General features: G+C 44.6%; 7 protein-coding genes across 7 annotated transcripts; 3 read left to right on the top strand and 4 right to left on the bottom strand.

Annotated features, from left to right (window-relative positions):
- Nucleotides 1-802: 802 nt before the first annotated feature.
- Nucleotides 803-2188, bottom strand: N7495_005118 (flavin monoamine oxidase family protein; the record flags this gene model as incomplete). The annotated part of the gene is made up of 1 exon (XM_057207769.1): nucleotides 803-2188. One exon carries the CDS (start codon nucleotides 2186-2188, stop codon nucleotides 803-805), a length of 1386 nt encoding a protein of 461 aa, XP_057061543.1.
- A 967-nt stretch (nucleotides 2189-3155) lies between these two features.
- On the top strand, nucleotides 3156-4039 carry N7495_005117 (uncharacterized protein; the record flags this gene model as incomplete). The annotated part of the gene is made up of 3 exons (XM_057207768.1): nucleotides 3156-3382; nucleotides 3463-3670; nucleotides 3743-4039. 3 exons carry the CDS (start codon nucleotides 3156-3158, stop codon nucleotides 4037-4039), a joined length of 732 nt encoding a protein of 243 aa, XP_057061542.1.
- Nucleotides 4040-4856: 817 nt separating this feature from the next.
- N7495_005116 (zinc-binding alcohol dehydrogenase family protein) lies at nucleotides 4857-5993 on the bottom strand (the record flags this gene model as incomplete). The annotated part of the gene is made up of 1 exon (XM_057207767.1): nucleotides 4857-5993. One exon carries the CDS (start codon nucleotides 5991-5993, stop codon nucleotides 4857-4859), a length of 1137 nt encoding a protein of 378 aa, XP_057061541.1.
- Nucleotides 5994-6534: 541 nt separating this feature from the next.
- On the bottom strand, nucleotides 6535-7665 carry N7495_005115 (zinc-binding alcohol dehydrogenase family protein; the record flags this gene model as incomplete). The annotated part of the gene is made up of 1 exon (XM_057207766.1): nucleotides 6535-7665. One exon carries the CDS (start codon nucleotides 7663-7665, stop codon nucleotides 6535-6537), a length of 1131 nt encoding a protein of 376 aa, XP_057061540.1.
- A 3622-nt stretch (nucleotides 7666-11287) lies between these two features.
- N7495_005114 (fungal specific transcription factor domain-containing protein) lies at nucleotides 11288-12882 on the top strand (the record flags this gene model as incomplete). The annotated part of the gene is made up of 5 exons (XM_057207765.1): nucleotides 11288-11532; nucleotides 11597-12119; nucleotides 12179-12667; nucleotides 12729-12797; nucleotides 12859-12882. 5 exons carry the CDS (start codon nucleotides 11288-11290, stop codon nucleotides 12880-12882), a joined length of 1350 nt encoding a protein of 449 aa, XP_057061539.1.
- Nucleotides 12883-13565: 683 nt separating this feature from the next.
- N7495_005113 (uncharacterized protein) lies at nucleotides 13566-14441 on the top strand (the record flags this gene model as incomplete). The annotated part of the gene is made up of 1 exon (XM_057207764.1): nucleotides 13566-14441. The coding sequence occupies one exon, from the start codon at nucleotides 13566-13568 to the stop codon at nucleotides 14439-14441; it is 876 nt and encodes a 291-aa protein (XP_057061538.1).
- A 1798-nt stretch (nucleotides 14442-16239) lies between these two features.
- N7495_005112 (uncharacterized protein) lies at nucleotides 16240-19521 on the bottom strand (the record flags this gene model as incomplete). The annotated part of the gene is given in 8 exon segments (XM_057207763.1): nucleotides 16240-16260; nucleotides 16577-17476; nucleotides 17493-18405; nucleotides 18470-18629; nucleotides 18683-18845; nucleotides 18956-19246; nucleotides 19295-19354; nucleotides 19414-19521. 8 exon segments carry the CDS (start codon nucleotides 19519-19521, stop codon nucleotides 16240-16242), a joined length of 2616 nt encoding a protein of 871 aa, XP_057061537.1.
- Between the last annotated feature and the right edge of the window lie 9 nt (nucleotides 19522-19530).

Below are 19530 nucleotides of genomic sequence, written 5' to 3'. Positions count from 1 at the left end.
GAGATAAATTACCTCGAGCAGGCATGGAGCAAATAGAGTCGCGACGCGTCACCTGACGCCAATCTCCAACACGCGGAGTTTTTGCATGTTCTTAGCAGCTTAAGGACGAAATATATAATCAATGGACATTGGAACAGAATGATATTCATAAAAATTACCATTACTAGTACAGATGGCGGACTTGTTAATCAATTCATGGAAAAGATTATGAAAGTGTTTTTAGCGTATACCGGAGTGTATATAATATAGAATTATCATTGGTTGATAGCTCTCACCGCCTTTAACATGTAATAAATTTTAATAAACTAGAATAGGAATTGATCTATTCCTTGGCTGTAATTAAGGAGACTGTATTGGCAGAAAAGAGGCGCTAAAACACTAAAGAAACGGAGACAAAATACGTATTTTACACCCGGCAGAGTTTCAAATACCTGTATCAATCTATCATCCCAATAGTCACTAATCTTGAAATTCTGCCAAGTCTAATTCTAATGTCATGGTCAAATTGTAATGAATATAAACAAAGACTGGAATAAAGTAGTTTCTTAATTATAGCTAAGAAAATAAGGAAGGAGATGAGGAAGGTAAATACAAAAAGATAATCAATTGATGAGTGATGGAACTGATGTACAACATTGAAGTAGCTGACCAAAGACCACTGATTCATCCACACCATATACATGTGCACGTTATATCACCAATACCACAATTCTAATATCCGAACACAGCACATACTGTGACATATGTGCAAGATCAAATCAACACTGGAAGATATGATCCCTGCCTCCTCGAATGGCTCATTTCAGCCCAGATTATCCACAAGATCCAGCAACAGAGTATTAGTAAAGTCCCAAATCACTCCCGTGTTATGAGAAACCATTGCTGCGCCAGTATACCATGTGTTACGCTTTCCTTGCAGACCATATAGCTCATCATAGAACCCATTGCTTATAGCCTCGGCGGTAACCTTGAGCTTGAATGGGGTATGAGATCGGTACTCAACAACCGTGGGATTGGTGGCAGTGTAGTTGCCCGCCTTCTGCAGTTTCTGTATAGCGGCTATGGTGGATGCCTCTACCTCCTGTTGTGTCACGTCTACTGGACTGCGATACCAGGCATAAAACAGTCCAGAGATGCGGGTCGGCATGATCTGGCAGGCACCAGGCAGCTCCGGGATGTTGTAGGTACTCAATGAATCATTCGCATTGATCCATTCATACCCGGAGGGTAAGCCAGTGTTATTGAGTAAAATGGTGTAGTAGCCCATGTAGGTAAACTGCGAGAAGAGATTTCTCTCTTGGGTGTTCAGGGCGAAGGGCCCCATGTTTTCCATGGTTGGAGGGATGGTAATGAGAAGTTTCTTTGCCTTGATGAGCTTGGAGCCTGATGGGGTTTTCACGACCAGGGACACGCCGCTTGTTGATCTTGACGCAGCGGTCACGGTTGAGGAAAGGAGGGCACTGGAACCAAGCTCAGCCACGGCTTTGACATATATTTCACTGTTGTCTTGGTTTGCCGTGCCTAATCCCGCACCCTTTGATTCATCGATATACGCCTGGTCTACCATCTTCATCACGTTGATTGTCAACTGTTCAAGAGGATTTGACAAGCCCGAAGCGCTGAAATAGATGTAGTAAGCAAGGTCTGTGAGGTTGTATTTGATGATGAACTCTCCGAAAGGCAACAGAAGGTCTGCGGGGACCGGCTGTGGGACGTCCCAGGTATAGTCTATCCAGGGGTACTTGGCCAACTGCTGGGCCCATGGCGTGAGGTCCTCACCGGGGTTGAATATGACGGTTTCCCCCGTCTTGAAATCGGCAGGTTCAATGGTCACGGAGGAGGGGGAATAATCTACAACAGAAACGTTGAAGTGGGCGAAAAAGTCTAGAGTTATGGTACTGTTCAAGTAGGCTTGCACGCCATAATCAACAGTAGTCCCCGTTGCGGGATCGGTGTAGGTGTTTGTATGACCGCCGAAGACATCCTCCTTCTCAACCACAACAACGCTTGTCCCCTTCATGCGGAGGTTGATTGCTGCGTATGTTCCTGACGCGCCACCACCAATCACAGCGACATCACGGGTAATGATATCCTTCTTGGCATATTTCTTGGTATCGAACACGTCGCCAACAACAGTGTTGATCAAAAGACCAACACTGGCGGAGAGATAGATTGACTTGGGTAGCATGATCGAATGAATAAGATTCAAGCTGTTGTATTCTTCCGATGAAATGTGGTATAAGCCGAGCTTTTACATTGATATAGTTCTTCAAGATCAGCCTCATGCGCCTGCATGTGCGGACCGTCGCACGTCGTACCTCGTACCTCGTACCTCGCATAAGAATCTAGGCACCATTGAAGGCACATGAGGCCAAAGGACTCAGACATTTCTCCCGGAGTATCTATTGTCACGAATCAGACTTGCTCCGTCTATTTGTCGAGGTTTACTTTTTCCTTCATCTTACCATAAGATCAATTAAAAAAGAAAATCAAAGGGTATGGTGTGGAGTCGGTTCGCCATATATGATGCCACGCTAGAAATTGCCGGATTGGGACGGACAAGATGAGTATTTTTACCAATTTACTTCCTCTATTTAGTTCCTTATTTTCCGAAAATGGACTATTGTATTTGAATTTATCCTCCAAATATTGCTATAGAACGATGTTGAGAACTGGTGGTGGATTTTTATCAGCCCTGCCATCGTCAACAATAAAAGCCCTCTTCTCGTATTCACAATGTCATCAAGGGGCTAGATTGTGTTAGCTCTTAGTCACCTGTGACCTATTTCTCACTTAAATTCCTTCAGCCCGGGATTTTGTATCACCTGAACTCCACTGCTGTGAATTATCAGCCTCAGATAAGAGCGGATCGGTGTTCGGATACCAGTTTACCGATCATCTCATGGAGTCGATCTTAGTACAATAGAGACAGCACTAATATATTTCGGGAAATGTGGATGTTGTTCCAGAGGACATCATGCTCTGGAGTCCGATTGACAGGCCGAGCGGGATCGGCCCCCGAACCCCGAAAGCTGGGATGTATGCAACGTGCCCCTTAGAAGCTGTCATTTCTTCCTCTATCAAGGACTAAGTATTCATTCACCTACTGATACGATAACCGATAACATTCCCGAAATCGAACTACTCTGCCAAGTATGAAGCTTATTGTAGCTGGCGCAACCGGCCTGGTGGGTACGGAGATCATCAGGCAATGCCTACAGATCAGCGAGATCACTCAGATAATTGCACTGGCTCGTAAGCCTGTTCACATCGAAGATGGAACCGACTCAACCTCCAAGCTCAAGAGTGTCGTGATTCGTGACTATGGGGAGTATCCCGCCGACGTGAGGGCTGAGTTCGCTGGGGCGGACGCCTGCATATGGTACGTATTAATCACAGTTTTGTTAATTATGGCAAAGGGAAAGGCTATAGTGGAATTTATTGACTGGTGCAATTTTTTAGGACTGTGGCTGTGACACCATTCAGAACCAGCAGCTTCGACTTCGCCGAGGTCAAGCGCGTGTGTCAAGACTGCACTCTCGCGGGCTTCAAGGCCATGTACGAGTCCGGTCCTGCGAAACCCTTCCGCTTCCTCTACTTCAGCGCCGATGGCACACCTAGAGACCCCACTAAAAGGCCAGTCATCATGGGTGATTACCAGGTCATGCGAGTGAGATACTTCCAGATAACTTATTTCCACATTTCTGTGTTCTATTGAGCTAACGGCCAACCGGCTTCTTAGTGCGAAACAGAGCTTATGGTCATCAAATTCCCGCAGGAGTACCTCGGGGTTGAGATCTGTATTGCTCAACCCGGAGTGATAGTTAATTCCACATCCTTTGGGAGATCTGTGCTGGCCTCTATATTCCGTCTCGTCAACACTTTCACACGCGCAATCCCGAATATTCACCGACAGGAGCTTTCGGCAGCGGTTTTAGACTTAGCTATTAAGGGATTTGACCAAGAAACGGTTAAGAATAACGACCTGGTTCATCGTGGACAGGCGGTACTGAAACAGAAGGCGGGGTCTAAGCATTGAACAGACGTGTTGGGTATAGATGGATGATAGATTGATGTTCTTTCTTTGGATTCTTAACCGTTTCTGCATAGCTTACATTTAGTATCATCCTTCTAACTCTGCTTTGCTCTGGATCTCCTTTTCATTAGTGAGACATCGCCTACTAGGGCTCACCAACATATGTATATATAATGACAATTTTTGCTAATATTTTATTCCTTTCATCGGCTATCAAGAATAGTATGGAAGTGAACAACCTTGGAAAAAGGCTGTCCATCTATGGTACGTCCTCGGCTCAATAAGACGAATCCTTTTGCACTCTCCTGCCCCCGGAATTCCATGATGTCTATTAAGATTTTCTTCGTTCCTGCTGTTTGTTTGTCATCCAGTTCATTACTTTGTCGAGGTATTGGCGGCACTTCGATTGGTCCTTGTCCTTGATGAGATAATATGGGCCAAGAAAGGACGATAACTATTTGTCGGTGGACTTGAAAATCGTGTTCGGGGGAGAGACAAGGGGAGACACTGGAGATCCAAGATCGGACATGATGGTTTTAATCATATCGAACGGTGAGAGCTAAGGAAGGTGCAGGTTAAGTGACACAGATGGATGACTAATATCTTGACTTTTAACTAGTTATCTAAATTCAGTTATTCTCGTCATTTTTGTCTGGAATCTTCGCTGTATCTCTTCCTTTATGGTCCAGTTGACTATATTGTACACCATTTGGATACTCAACACCTCCAGTTTACCTGCGATTCCAGTTTCACACAAAACTCTGCTTAACAGGACTGAAGTGGATGCACTTGTATATTGAATGTAGCATAATCTATCAGCTTAACCCTCCAAGGTCACAACAATCTTCTTCGCACTAACTCCCTTCTTCTGGATCTCAAGAGCCTCCTGGATGCTTTCTAGTCCATTCCCAATGATCTGCGGCTCTGGAGCAGCCACATACAAGCCCTTTGCCAGAGCTTCAGGAAGGAAATCCACATAAACTGCTTGGCTAACCTCATTTCTGCCCAGTTCCGCCCCTTCGACATACTTTGTTTCAATGCCCACTTCATCTGCCATGGCCGCAATACCCTGATTCCACTCATCCACCCACTTCATATACGCCCAATACTCATCATCATCCTTCGGATCGTCCTTGGGCCATGGGAAGCTGGCTTTCACAACAAACTTGCGGCATTCATCACCCAAATGACCAAGTACATGAATGGACAGTTCCACCGAGCCTGGTCCAACGGCAAATGCACCAGCAACTTTCTTGCCCTGCAACACAGCCGCAATATCATCCTCGTGCGTCGGGCTATTATAATCGAAGACAAAATCCGCACCAAGGCTCTTCGCATAAGCAAAGTTCTTCTCCGAGCACGTCGTCACAACTGTGTATCCACTGTTCTTGGCAAGTTGAATCGCATTGCTCCCCACAGCCGTCGAACCACCAGTGATAAGGATATATTCCCCGTTCATCAGCTGCGCAGGTACAGTCGGGTAATCGAGCGCCAGATGGCCCTTCTGGTAGAGCGCGCAAGAAGCAGCCGAGCAACACATGGGGATGACACATGCTTTCTCAAAGGATAGATCATCGGGAATGGGGCTCGCCATGTGCTCGCGGGCAATAGTGTAGTACTGGAACCCGCCCTCGGCAACCCGGTTCCCATATAGGTAGAATCCCACAGCGTGTGCAATGACTCTGTCACCAACTTTAAAGCGGGTTACTTGAGATCCGATCTCGACAACTTCACCGGCGATGTCTTGGCCAATGACGAACGGGTGGGTAATCCACTCCCATTTTTTGTCGCCAACGTGCTGCTTTGCCCAGTCGAGAGGGTTGACTGCTACAGCGGCGTTTTTGACGACAATCTGCTTAGCATCTGGGTGGGTGTATTCTGCAGGTCCTACGACGAGGGGTGTCCTGGGGGCGACTAGCCATGCTGCTTTGTTGGTTGGTGTTGGTGTTGGTGTCATGGTGGATCACTTCGTTGGAAAGATAGGTGAGATAGAAAGGGGAATTAGAAGCAATGGTCAATCCTCTTTCATTGTCAGTATATCAACTTATGCCATTGTATACATGCATTTGCACAGACATGGGAATTCTTAGGTCGGGATTCGGACACCGTCTATCCCGATCATTCGGAGTTATGGAGTTATTGAGTATGGCCAATCAGTAATTCAACTCTGGAAAGGCACAATTTCACTGAATATTACCAAAACCTTGACGGAAAAAAGCTCAACTTGTTCGTGTGGAATTTACCTCTAGTAGCTCCATTGGTAGTTTGTCCTTGTAGATAACATCCGGATCTTTCAATAGATTGATCATGGATCTGGATCCTCAGTACAAATTTGTCTACATCACTCTCCGGGATGTTTCGACCTGGATCAGGACTACCATTATGTAAAATGTATACGGGGTTATGATTTCACTATGTATGCCCATTCTTATCTTTGTAAGTACACGCTCAGAATCAACTATCGCATAGCAATAAACCTAAGAAACATTATAACTGCATTATAGAGAAACAACAACCTTTTTAGCAGAAACACCCTTCATATGCAAATCCATGGCCTCTTGGATCTTCTCCAATCCCTTACCAGCCACCAACGGCTTAGGAGCCGTCACAAAGCTTCCTTTCATCAAGGCCTCCGGCAAAAAATCATCATAGATAATCCCGCCCACTTCATTATTGTACAAGCTGCTCCCAAAGACGAATTTGGCCGTCACACCTTTGAACTTCGACTTGATAAAGATGCTCAAGCTCCACCACATGAGGCCCATCATGGCACCGATAAGGGCCAAGGTACTAGTCGGGGTCTTCTCCGGCCACGGGAAACTGATCTGCGCAACGTGTTTCGATCCATTGGTCTTGGAAAGAATCTCCATACAGGCTTCCGTTGACCCGTTTCCGATTGCAACCGCACCAACAGGCCTCTTCCCGTTAAGGGCTTTGATAATGTCTGCAATCACAGTCTTGCTGCGGTAGTCGAATACCTGAGTAGCTCCGAGACTGGTGACAAATTCGAAATTCTTTGGAGAAGCAGTGGTGAAAACGTCGTATCCTGCAGCGCTGGCAAGCTGAATAGCATTGCATCCGACACTGCTAGATCCACCCCAAATTACGAGCACTTCGTTTCCAGTTTTCCTGGATTCACCCGTCGTAGGAGCTGATGCATCGGGGTAGTTGAGTGCCAGGGTATCCTTTTGAAACAATGCGCAAGCGGCCGTCGACAGACCTAGCGGTAGGACGCAGGCTTCCTCGTAGGAGAGGGTACCTGGGATCGGTGAGGCCATGTTCGCGCGTACAACCGTGTACTCCTGGAACGCGCCCTCGGAGTTCTTGTTGACGGTGGGATCCATCGAGAGCGCGTGGCCCAGAACGCGGTCACCGGGTTTAAAGCGTGTGACTCCCGGGCCAACGTCAACAACCTCGCCTGCAAGGTCATTGCCAAGAATGAATGGGTATTTGATCCATGAGAACATCAAGTCTCCAACAAGCTGTTTGGACCATTCTACCGGGTTGATTGCAATGGCACCATTCTTGATGACGATCTCGTTGGCCGCAGGAGGGGTGTAAGGAGCTTTTTTGACCTCAAGTGGTCGCGCAGACTTGGATGACAGCCAGGCTGCTCGATTGGAGGGCATAGTTTTGTGAAGTCTTGACCTTGGAGAAAACAATGAATATCAAAGCTCGTTAAGACAGTGGAATTGAATTTTGTGGAGAGTTGAAGTTCGTGGCAGCATGCAAGTGAAAGCTCTTCCGGTCTTCGGCACCGTGTCCGAGCCTTGTCATGAGGGGATCAAAGAAATGTCTGATGGCAGATCGGAATTTGAATACCGAGCGCCGATCTGATTTCTTTATAGCCAATGATACCTTAATCAATTATAGGGCTATATTTACTTACTGCAGATCAACTGCTTTCGCTATCTTTCGGCATTTCATCTGATCTTTCCGCGAGAAGATGTCACAGATAGTCCTTCATTCTCATACAGAATGAACAGTTTTTCTTTTTCAGTGCCACGTCACCCTCGTGATATAAGCACGATCTAGAGGTCGGCACCGATACATATCTGTTGGATTATTCGTATCCGTAACCGTAGTCGAGAGCTTAAATCCGTATCCGTAACCGTAGAATTTCTACGGTTACGGATACGGATTACGGATATTCGTGATATTATACCACCGCCTAAGTAAACATACGATACTGCGATAGAAACTTATCATCCCAAGTCCCTAATTTGACATCTAAATAGTTATTCATTCATAGAATGAGTCTCCTACCACGCCGGGTCTGGCGACTATCAATCTTCTTTAGATGTCTGTGGTATTCTAAAGGACCATAAGAGCCTACCATCTGGGCATTCTGTGCTAGCTCGTATACGAATCTTAGCCCTTTGGATATCTAGGAGTCCTCAAAGATAGTAGCACATGGATTATCTCATTCGGTAAGCAATATTTGTAAGGGTTTGAGTCCAATGCGGTTGGGCTACCGTAAACAAGAGAAGAACTAATATGAGAAGGCTACCAGAGGACGGAGGTGTGGGTGTGGTATCCCATAGGGCTCGATTCCACTAGGGTAAATTGGGGACAAGAACAACTCTTGAACTCCTTCAAGAGTCCAAAGACCTCAGAGAGTTAAATACATCAGGAAGTGGCGAATCTCTAACTAGCTTATCCGGGGAACCCCTGCTTCCCTGGCAGCTGGTTCAGCCAGCTTATGTAGAGAGTCCATTGCCTCTCTCAGCCTTCTTGCAACCCACGCCGTTACAATATTCCTTTCTCTTTTTCTTATATATACTTATAGTTCCAGGTATGATATCGAGACACGTTGGAACTCGACATATCTTATGATTTAAGATGCTATCCTTGCTCAAGAGCAGATTAAACATTAGAATAATGTTCAGAATCAGCTGATACCGTTTTCAAATAATGATTGGTCTGATCTTCGTGAGCTTGCTATGGTTCTTTCAATATTCTATGAGTTTACCCAAATTATCTCTCAGCGGCAACCTCATATAAGTCTAGTAATTCCTATTTACTATGAATTGCATGGCCTCCTTATAGAAGCAGCTTCTTTTGAAGGCGACTTTGCAGGGCTTAGTCCTGATATCTCTTCTGCTGTCTTGGTTGGAATGCAAAAGTATAGGAAATACTATGATCTTATGGATATGCGAAATATCTATTATATAGCTCTTGCTCTTAATCTACGTGTTAAATTTGCTCTTTTAGAACAAGAGCTTGAAGATGGGGTTATCCAAGGAATCATTCAGGATATTAAGGTCTTTCTTCATAAGAAATATCCCCCTTTGGCTACCTCCATCTCTAGTTCTACTTCTAGAACTATGGATCCTCCTGCTCGACCAGGTATGAGAGCTCGTCTTCTACAAGAAGTATATTCTCAAGAAGTATCTCGATCTTCTGATATTGATCGCTATTTTGATGAACCTCCTATTTAAGTAGAAGGATTAATAGAAGACCAAGATGACTATAAGTGGCTGCTTTCATGGTGAAACGCTCATAAGTATCAATACCCCAGGATGGCAACAGTTACAAGGGACTACCTTGGTATTCCAGTAGCTGAGATTTCAGTTGAAAGACTTTTCAGTTTTGTAAGGGATATCCTAGGTATTCGTCGACAATCTCTGAATAGTAAGACTATGAGAGAGTTAGTTTTGTCAAGAGATGTACATAATTTTTATTCCTAATTGAAATTTCTTTTACTTGAAAATTACATGAAATTTACACCTCTATAAATATGGAAATATATATTAGAACTGCAGGTAGTTCTAGATACATGATAAGCTACGGATATTACGGATATCCGTACGGATAGAGAGCATTTATTCGTAAAACCGTGCCGACCTCTACATGATGATTCGGCTTTTTTCCTTTTACATCTCTTGAGTGGAGGCAAAGTGGCGCTGATTTCGCTGCTGATTGTAACGTCAGTAAGTTTATCCAAAACTGATATCCTAACTAGTATGGATTGAAAACGCCTTGGCTGTTTGCTTCTAAGCGCCGAGATCTCATCATTTTTCAGCGTTGCTTACCTGCAGCTTATTCTCAGCAAATAAAACCTTCAGTTGTCAAAAATCCTTTGATAATTGCTTTGCGGATGCAGTTTTATCATATCGAAAACATTGGCAGCACAGAGAGGTATTGAAAACCAATGCGTATGTGTAGATCTTCCAGCTGTAGAGTCTGCATTTCAATATTTAGGGTTAATTAAGGGGTTTGCATATTTGACCTCTGGATTATATCTTCAGCAGCCTTGTCTAAATATATCCCAGTATGCACGACCTAGCAATACTTATCCTCGAGCTGCTGATATGCAGGTTGCTTTTGTAAGTTCTTTAAAAAAGGAAACTTTGGCATTGGATCCGATATAGAGAGGGGTTTTTGCGCCAGAAAGCCAATATTACCGAATCATGCATAAGCAATGAGACCACGTTGCATTGATACAGGTCTATTTCCTCTCATTGGCTCTCAAACTAATTATGCCTGCATATGCAGGTACTATACTACTTTTTATGTCTGTCATGGTGGGGTGGTTAGGTTAATAGAATTGGTGTAGACCCAGTTTGGCGTGTCTAACACGACCTAATAAATCACGTAGACCGAGATCTGAATCCCGTGGATTACCTAACGCTTGAGCTTCCTACCTATGAGAATGCGAAGCTATGGAAGGCTACCAAGATGCGTTTGAAGAAATAAATACTCCATTTAAAGCAATTCCGTATCAGTCGCAGTATGTAAGCACTCACTTTTTGGTGCGCCTCTTCAGTCCTTCATGCAAAGTGCTTTTGTTTATGCTGTAAGCTCTGCATGGCTGACCAAAAGCTGCACTGTGACTAGGGCCTAAGTAGCTGAGGGATCAATTCCCCGATTTTGCCATATGGGTGATTTCCTTGCGGGGACAGAAACCAGATGCCTCAGAAAGCATTATCTGTGGATCATTTATAAAAGGATTACCGCTTATCAGGAAAGCAGCCCCTATTGAAGTCTTATTTGGGTTAATGATGATAGAAATGAATACATTACGCCCTCGACAAGAGCCAGGTCTGGCTTGCCAGGAATGCCAACGAAAGAAACTCAGATGCGACAGAAAAAGACCCTGTGGTGCTTGCGTGGACTCCGGTGTACGCTGTCACATCAATACAGATCGTCCCTCTCGTGGACCCAAAAGAGGACATATGAAAGAATTACGATCCAGAATTGGTATCTAGTCCATGTTTACCCTTGTTTCTTGAAAGCCATACTCATCTAATGGTGACTTATACAGCGGTGTTGGAAACAAGACTGCGTACGCAAGACAGTCCCCTGGCCGATATAGGACTGGATCTGAATAGATCAGATGGAGAGCAACCGGAAGTGGCCGAAATCCAGCTCGACCTCTCAGAAGATACATTTTCCTTCCTTTCAATGATGTCACCAAATAATACCAGCTCCCCTGAAGCACTTCTAGCTGGCACAACCAGTGGCGCAGTTCCCAAATTGACACAAGCGGAGCTGTATGCCTCTCCATTTCCCTTATAAGCTCCCTTTGCACGTCCTCATAACTAATTTATAGATCAGGAATCAACTTTACTTTGATCGAGTATATCCTTTTATTCCCATTCTGCAGCAAGGCCGCTACTTTTCCTGGGCAAAGCAGCGCTCGCCGTCCAGATCGCACTTATGTCTGAAGTATGCAGTGTGGACTATGGCAGCCTCCTTATCTTCTCAGTTTCAGCATATGCGGGATGGTCTATACCACGACACACGTCAGATGCTCGAATCATTAGAGAATGAGGATCAACACCAAGAAGATGCCTTTTACCTCCAACAGGCCCAGACTTGGATTCTACTCGCCGTTTACGAATTCATACAGAAGACATTCCGACGCACCTGGGCAAGTACCGGCCGAGCGCTTCGTCTAGCCCAATTACTCAAATTGAATAGCATTGATCCGCTCGAGAATTTCAACGACGTATCTAGCAGTTTATACGCGACCGATGCCGAGACGGAAGAGAAGCGACGAACATTCTGGATGATGTACTGTCTGGATCGCTTATTGTGCATCCTGAATAACTCGCCACTAACTGTGGATGAACATGCTGTCCGTATATTGAATTCTGAGTTACATAGGTGTATTTACTGATTGAATGAGAGTTGCAGATTACCACACGACTTCCCTCCTCGGAAGTGGATTTCCAAAGCGGCAACCCCGTCTTAGCCCCTTTCTTGTCTGATGTCATATTATGTGCGACGGATGTGAGCATTCAGAACCCATTTAGCGAGTGCATCATTTTCAGCACGCTGTGGGGGCGAGTATTGAGCCATCAGAAACAATACTGTGTCAAGCAGGCATGTGGGAGCCCGATAACCGAGTTTTGGGGTCGCCATCTATGGCTCGATAACCTACTCACGCAGCGAATCCAGCTGCATCAAATTATGCCCAACCTCGACTGGATGGACCCCATGCTACTTTTTACGAGGATGATTGCCCAGGCCGCTGTGCTCTCACTGAGAAAAGCCACACAGCTTATTGCATGGCAAGCCCATGATTACGGAGATATGCTGGGGCACTGTGAGCAAAAGGCAGAAAATGCGGCACGAGAGATCGCGCGACTCTCCCAATACTTGTCCCAACTCAATTTCCTCAAGGTATGTGAACCACTTCTATGTACCTTAGCCTGTTTGCTCACTGTTCTTGAACCCGCAATAGATTCATCCCTTTATATCTATCCCTCTTTTTCTCGGTGGGGAGTTCTTTATCCACCAGAAAGGAGCGGACGTGAGTTTTGACAGCAATTTTCTAGAAATCAGTGGTTCGCTACAGGAACTAAAGGATATAGATTTACTCTGCCAGGCTGGGTTAGAATTTGTCAACGCAACGACATCCCATACTCTTCTGAGCAAGGGGACCAGGCCATTAGAAACTTTGAAGCTTTAATGCTAATGACTGGCCATCCAAACAAGCTCCCTAAGAAGTTCTCACATGTTGATTCAAGAAATGACGGGAGCGGAACGAGATCCGGAAAATGACAGGTCCAATAAGGCCAAATTTCTGCCTTATGCTAATTCGAATTGGGACTAGCTTATGATATCTTCCCTCTCAGATCTTATGATTGGTCAAAAATTCATACTCAACTCTCAAATGGTTTAATGTTTGTTATATCTTGTCAAAGGAAGTGGGTTGGGACCTACTTTTAGGTGTATTTAAGCCATATTACGCCCTCGTTAGAAAATTCAGTTTCATTCATTTGTGGCATTTGAATGATTGGCCAGCCAGTCACAGTCTATCTGACATATCTCTAGGATTCACAAATAGCAGAATCGAAAAGTGGCACCTTCGTTATAGTAAACCCGAATAGAATCATGAATAAATTCTGTCTTGAAATTTGTTTCTCACGGAGAATTGTGGATCAAAAAATTTATTCTCTCGATGGGGGCCAGCTCATCGGCATCGGCCCAGGGGCCGCCAATTTATAAAGGGGAATATTTCTCATTTATTTTTGCTGGTAAGAACTTCACAAATCCTCACCAAAAAAAGGTCTTCGCGATGAGAGCTGTCTTCTTTTCCCTTATACTTTATAGTATTCTCTCAGTTGCGCAACCATATCCCGAATATGCAACAGAGCCTACTAGAACTCTACATCGTCGCGGTAGTACTCGTACTTCCAAATTTATGGCACAGTTCACCAAAGGCGCAAAGGCTTGGAAATCATATATCGCTGCGCTAGAGGAAGGCAAAGACGAAATGAAATCCACTTTTTCGATGGAATCTGCTGGCGCCTCCATGAGTACGACAAAAACAGTTGATAAAGATGGATGGTGGTATCGCGACTACACAGCCAAATGGGAAGAACACATCGCAATTTCCACGCTCGTCAGCTCGAACTTGGATATCAATCTCGTCGGCTATGAAGCCAGAGAATATCGTAATCCCAACAATTTTTACGCGATCATGTATTTCGACTGCAAAAATGGAATCATGGTGTCATCATCTGCTTATTTCAAAACGGAAGGCGATAATCCAGTCGCATCTGATTACCGATGGTCTGATGTAGCTTGGGAACTATGGACCATCAAGTGCTCTGCTCATAAGACACATTTACGATATATTGTCCGCGAAAACATACAGAATCCAGTCTCTGAACTTGTCTTGGATGAAACACTGAAGGCTCGGAAGATAAACCCAGCAGATTATTCCCCGACGAAAATAACTTGGAAGAACGGTGTTCCCACTTGTGACGAATCTTCAGGCGACTGTGATTTCTACAGTCTTGTCCATACACCTAATGTAATCGGAACTCTTTTCCTCACAAAAGACCACGCCAGCAAGCTGGAATTCCCCCGAGTGGCTTCTATTAAGGCTTGGAAGTCCGTAGATCAGGAGTGGTGGAGTGCTATCAAACTTGAGTCACTCGAATGTTAGGCTAACTAACGATCATAACCTTTGAAGATGTCAGTGACAGGGCTCTGACTACATCTATACACCTGGGGAAAGATCCATCTCTGGTGAGATTTCCATTTCATCTTTTTTAAATTTCGCAAATTGGCCTGAGAAGTCTCATATGGCTGAGCACTACGAACTCGTGGAGACATTAAGAGAGTGTTGATATACACATATCAAACCAGCGTGCTGTTTCACGAATGGAGCTGATGTGAACTGCTCACTAAACCAATAAAATCTAAAGCTATGGAAAAATTATACAGGCAGTTATGACAGAAAGATTTATTTGGGGAATTTTATTTGAATATACACAACAGGGCCTTCTGATATTTTTGGGGTTTCGTCCCTCCTTTCGTAAACTCCAAAATTAAATATTAATATAGGGGGAAAAGAACTTCTCGCGACTAATCTCTTGGATGAACCATGGCCCACTTTCTATCACAGATCAGTGTGGTTTATCATACACCCATAATATTAATCAAAGTATTATACTCCGTAGGAGTTACTTCTCACCTTTTTTATTATACAAGCATCTTTTTCGCTCTTTATTTCTCCAGTATCCGTTAATTCGCTCAGCTGTTTTGTACATTATTCACGTTATCTTCCTCAGCTGACAAAAAGTACAATTACAGGGATGCTGCGGCTGAATCGCTATAGTTACCCATCTTCATCTCCAAGGATGGCATCATTTTAGGGCGATTTTATGGGGATCTCCGTCCTCACCGGAAAAACATTATATATCTAGTCTTTTTAAGCTCTCCTAAGACCCCTACAAGTTCTACTTGATATTTTTCGCTGCAAAAATAAGATGTCAATTAAGCATGCTTGATAGTCAAAATGATTCAGCCCCGCAGTCCGCTGTACTATGTAAGTTTGTCGGGGAGCTAAAAAAAAAAAGTCGTCGGGTAGTGGTAAATAGCCAGATTATGTGGTAATATGCAAGATTTGACTTACGGTGCTTCAACCCTACTACCCCGCCACCTAGCTTTAAGTTTCGACAAGTTTGTCGCTCGCTGGCGAGGCAGCTAGCTATTCGCCTGTAGCTGAGAACGGTGTTCGGAGTTTTACTGCGGTAAAACAAAGAGTTGGTGAGCTTCAACGAACCACTACTCAACACCGTAGACAAACCACCAAGTGTAGTGGCTTTGACAGTACTAAATATTGTGGTTGTTGTGAAGTCTGTCTTTTCATTGATGGAGAGAACTAGCTACTGATAGTATATGGGCGCTCCTCTGTCCTGGACAAGTGTAACCATTCGTCCGAGACAGAAGAGACGGTGAAGACGGAACATCACTATCGCGAATGCACATCGCTGAAGGGTGTCGTTTACGATAAATGCATATCGTTCAAGGATGCCGTGATATACTAAGCTAGTTCCAGAGTCACTTCCCTGGCAGAAGCTTTTCGGCCAAAATACTTTCCGTATGTTGACAGCCTTGTTTCTCGGCTGTCGCAACAAGAAACATTTTACAAATTCCTGGTAAATTATCGAAAATTGAAGCTAGGTGGCAGGGTAGTAAGGTTGAAGCACCGTAAGTCAAATCTTGCATATTACCACATAATCTGGCTATTTACCACTAGTAGGGTAGACCCTGCTACCCCGCCGCCTGTATACTCTTAGGAATCTTAGGATGAGTTGCCCGTGTCTACGCTATACTTATAGGACATTGAATCATACTTATTTCTCAGAGCATCTCGCATAAGGATACTCAAAATCTTCTCTTGTTTGAAGTTTGATAACATTAGGTAAAATCTTTGGAAGATCCACTTCCTAAAGGCATTAGTTGCTCGCCTTTCGTCCCTGAAACTCAGTATTTATTTTTCAAGTCATTTACGAAAGGGTTATTCGTGTATGGGACCGAAATATCTAGTGAGTTATCAGGTGAGATTATTTACGTGTTCAGAGGTATTCAATTAGGGACCTGCTAAAACCACTGCACAATTTACTTCTACGACTACAAAAACTGATATAAGTTCCTGACCACTGTAATTATCCTCAAATATCCAAAGACTATTGGATAGGGTCATTACAGTGTTGTCCGCCCCCAGCAACCCCCATATGTTAGGGCTTAGTTAACATCAGCTTTTGCCCAACAGAAAATCTCGCGTTCAACCACCTTCTCTCTTGCTTTCAACGCCCGCCGATACATCGTTTCCGCCTCTTCATATTTCCCTTGGCTTTCAAGAACTTTGCCAAGCTCATTAACACTAGTGAGTGTGTTTGGATGGTCACGTCCAAGCACCTTTTCTCGTGCTTTTAACGTCTGTCGATGCATCGCTTCCGCCTCTTGATATTTACCATGCTTAAAGAGCACTGAACCAAGGTCACTAATACTACTGAGCGTAGTAGGATGGTTGTGTCCAAGTGCCTTTTCACTTGCTTCCAGCGCCCGTCGATACATCGTTTCCGCCTCTTCATATTTGCCTTGACTATTAAGCACTAATGCAAGGTTATAAACATGGGTGAGCGTGTCAAGATGCTCGCGTCCAAGGACCTTCTCGGCTGCTTCTAACGCCCGTCGATGCATTGCTTCTGCTTCTTCGTTTTTTCCTTGGTGATAAAGCACTAGGCCAAGGCTATTGACACTGATGAGCGTAGAGGGATGATTGTGTCCAAGTGCCTTCTCGTTTGCTTCCAAAGCCCGCCGATTCATCGCTTCTGCTTCTTCATATTTCCCTTGCTTGGAAAGCACATAGCCAAGGGTACTGGCACTGCCGAGCGTGGAGGGATAGTTATATCCAATCACTTTTCCTTTTGCTTCTAACGCCTGTCGATGCATCGCTTCTGCCTCGTCATAAGCTCTTTCATGATATAGAAGCACACCACAATTGAAAGAGAGCTTGGCGACATTTATTTTATCTTCAAAATCTTCCTCGTATATAGAGTTCAGCACACCTTTAAGCATGCACGAGGAGTAATCGAAATTGTGTCCAGCTTTCGTATTCGCCACTTGGAAACATGCGTGCCATAATACGTCGTGAACAGGCTTGCCAGGCTTGGAGCTGCTGGTGCATGTCTAGCCACGCCCTGACCGATAATTGCACTAGGCGGTGCATATCAAATGACCGTTCATTCACTTGCAGTCTGATCAAAAAATAGCTAAGCAGCGGTGCTAGTGCATCGTGAAAGTCCAGGATATCTTCATAAGAGTCGCGCACTAGATCTTCGGGGATTCCCTGCCGATCAAACATACTCAATAATGATAGGAGATCTGTCGCTTCTGGGTGATCTATAAGGATTTGTTCAAACGATAGCTGCCAAGTTGTAATTACCATATATCGAATGCTAGAATCGCGGCGGAGATCCGCGGAATCCTCATTCTGTAGAAGGCGAGTCTGCTTCGACTCGCTTTCATGGAAAAGTTGGAGGTAAGAGGAGATGGTAAGAAGGGGTAACTGGTTAGCAATATAGGACCCCGCTTGAGTTATTGCTAGCGGAATATATTCTAGTGCCTCTACTAGTGCCTTCTCATCCTCTATAGACCCTCCAGGTTGGGGGGTCGGAATCCTTGCCCGTAATAGGGCAAGGGACTCTTCCTCGTTCATTGGCTGAACCTCAATCACATCACCATCGCTCCCTACCAAATTCCGTGCTGTAAGAGTATTTCGCGATGTGATCAGCAGAGATCCATGGGTAACCCGGGGTAGAAATCTCACTAGCCGCCCTCGTTCGTCGCATGTGTTACTACTAAAAAAGATACTATTATCATCCGCATTATCTAGCACCATTATCCAGCGCCCATTACGTGTGTCACATAACCACTGATATACGAGCTGGAAGATGTTCGTCTTTAGATCGTCCCGTCCCGGAATCTCCGCGACTACGGCAATCTGCTGGTAGCCCTGTTCTAATCGCGCCGCATTACTAGCGTGGATCCAAAAAACCCATATGTCCGGAGTTGATTCTCGCACGCGATAAGAATACTCAATAGCTGTCTGGGTTTTTCTAAAGGGTAATTATGGTTAGTTAGTATTTAATAAATAAAGGCTTTATCATAGGGATAACTCACCTAACACCGGCTAACCCTACTAATGCTACCCGCTCATGACTCTGGCCAATAGCTTTATGTCTGTTCTTAATCGCACTGATAACAGCTTCGCGGCCTATAAACATCGGGTCCTTCTTAAAAGGCACCGTGGAGCACGGCTGGGGCTTCGTACACGTCTGCACTAAACATAGTTCTCTTATTAGCCTGCAAAAGACCCTAGAGTTAATCACTTACTAAATCGCGCTGCAACCACTAATGGCGCGTCCTTTAAGAACTGCTGTAGCTTGTTGAGCGCCGTTTGATACCCAGCCGCGTTGCGCGTGTCAAATTTGACCAACATTGAGTGATCTGCATGTAGCGGCACCGGGCAGCTGGAGAAGCGCTGAGTCTGTGCTAACTGTCGTTATAAAATCCCCGGTCCGTTTCCATCGTCCGCTTTCTGAGTCCTATAGCGGTATTGTTAGTATATATTATAGCCTGTTTTAGATATAAAAAAATAACTCGTACTAATTCTAGCCGCCTAGTCTGCTCCGTCTCATAGAAGCTGACCACCTTACGGTCTCGGATCAGATTCTTGAAATCAGCTAGCTGGTGGATCAGTAGGTCCGATTTAATAGAAATTTGTTGTAGTAGATGACCTCGCGGATGGTTTTTATTCTCTATTAGCATCTGCTGGATATCGTCTATCACTAATCCTTTATGTGGGATGGCGAAGAGGATCATGCAGTAAGTGGCCTGATATAGCGACGCGATCGCCGGATGGTCTCCTTTCATCGTCTGAATGGCTTTTACTAGGCACTATAAGTTGTTAGTAATATACATTAGTAACTCTGGCAGTGATCCTACATGAGCCAAGATGATGCCTCCAAAGCTATGTGCGATAAATATTAGAGGTCTTTGCTGGAGCTACTCGATGAATTAGCCTAAACTTGCGATTAATAGACAAGCTAGGTAGTTTCTCCTACATCTTTCGTGTTCCAAATCTTCTTAATCTCTTCCATCAGCTCTCGTCCGTAGTTGAGGATCTTGTCGACTCCGTGGCTCGATAGCTTGGAGTTATACCCGTAGATCATGGTGCGGCA

The sequence above is a fragment of the Penicillium taxi genome (genome assembly GCF_028828555.1).
Source record: "Penicillium taxi strain IBT 34144 chromosome Unknown utg000004l_segment0_segment0, whole genome shotgun sequence".
Lineage (NCBI taxonomy): Eukaryota > Fungi > Ascomycota > Eurotiomycetes > Eurotiales > Aspergillaceae > Penicillium > Penicillium taxi.
This window is presented reverse-complemented; position numbering and strand designations above follow the sequence as displayed.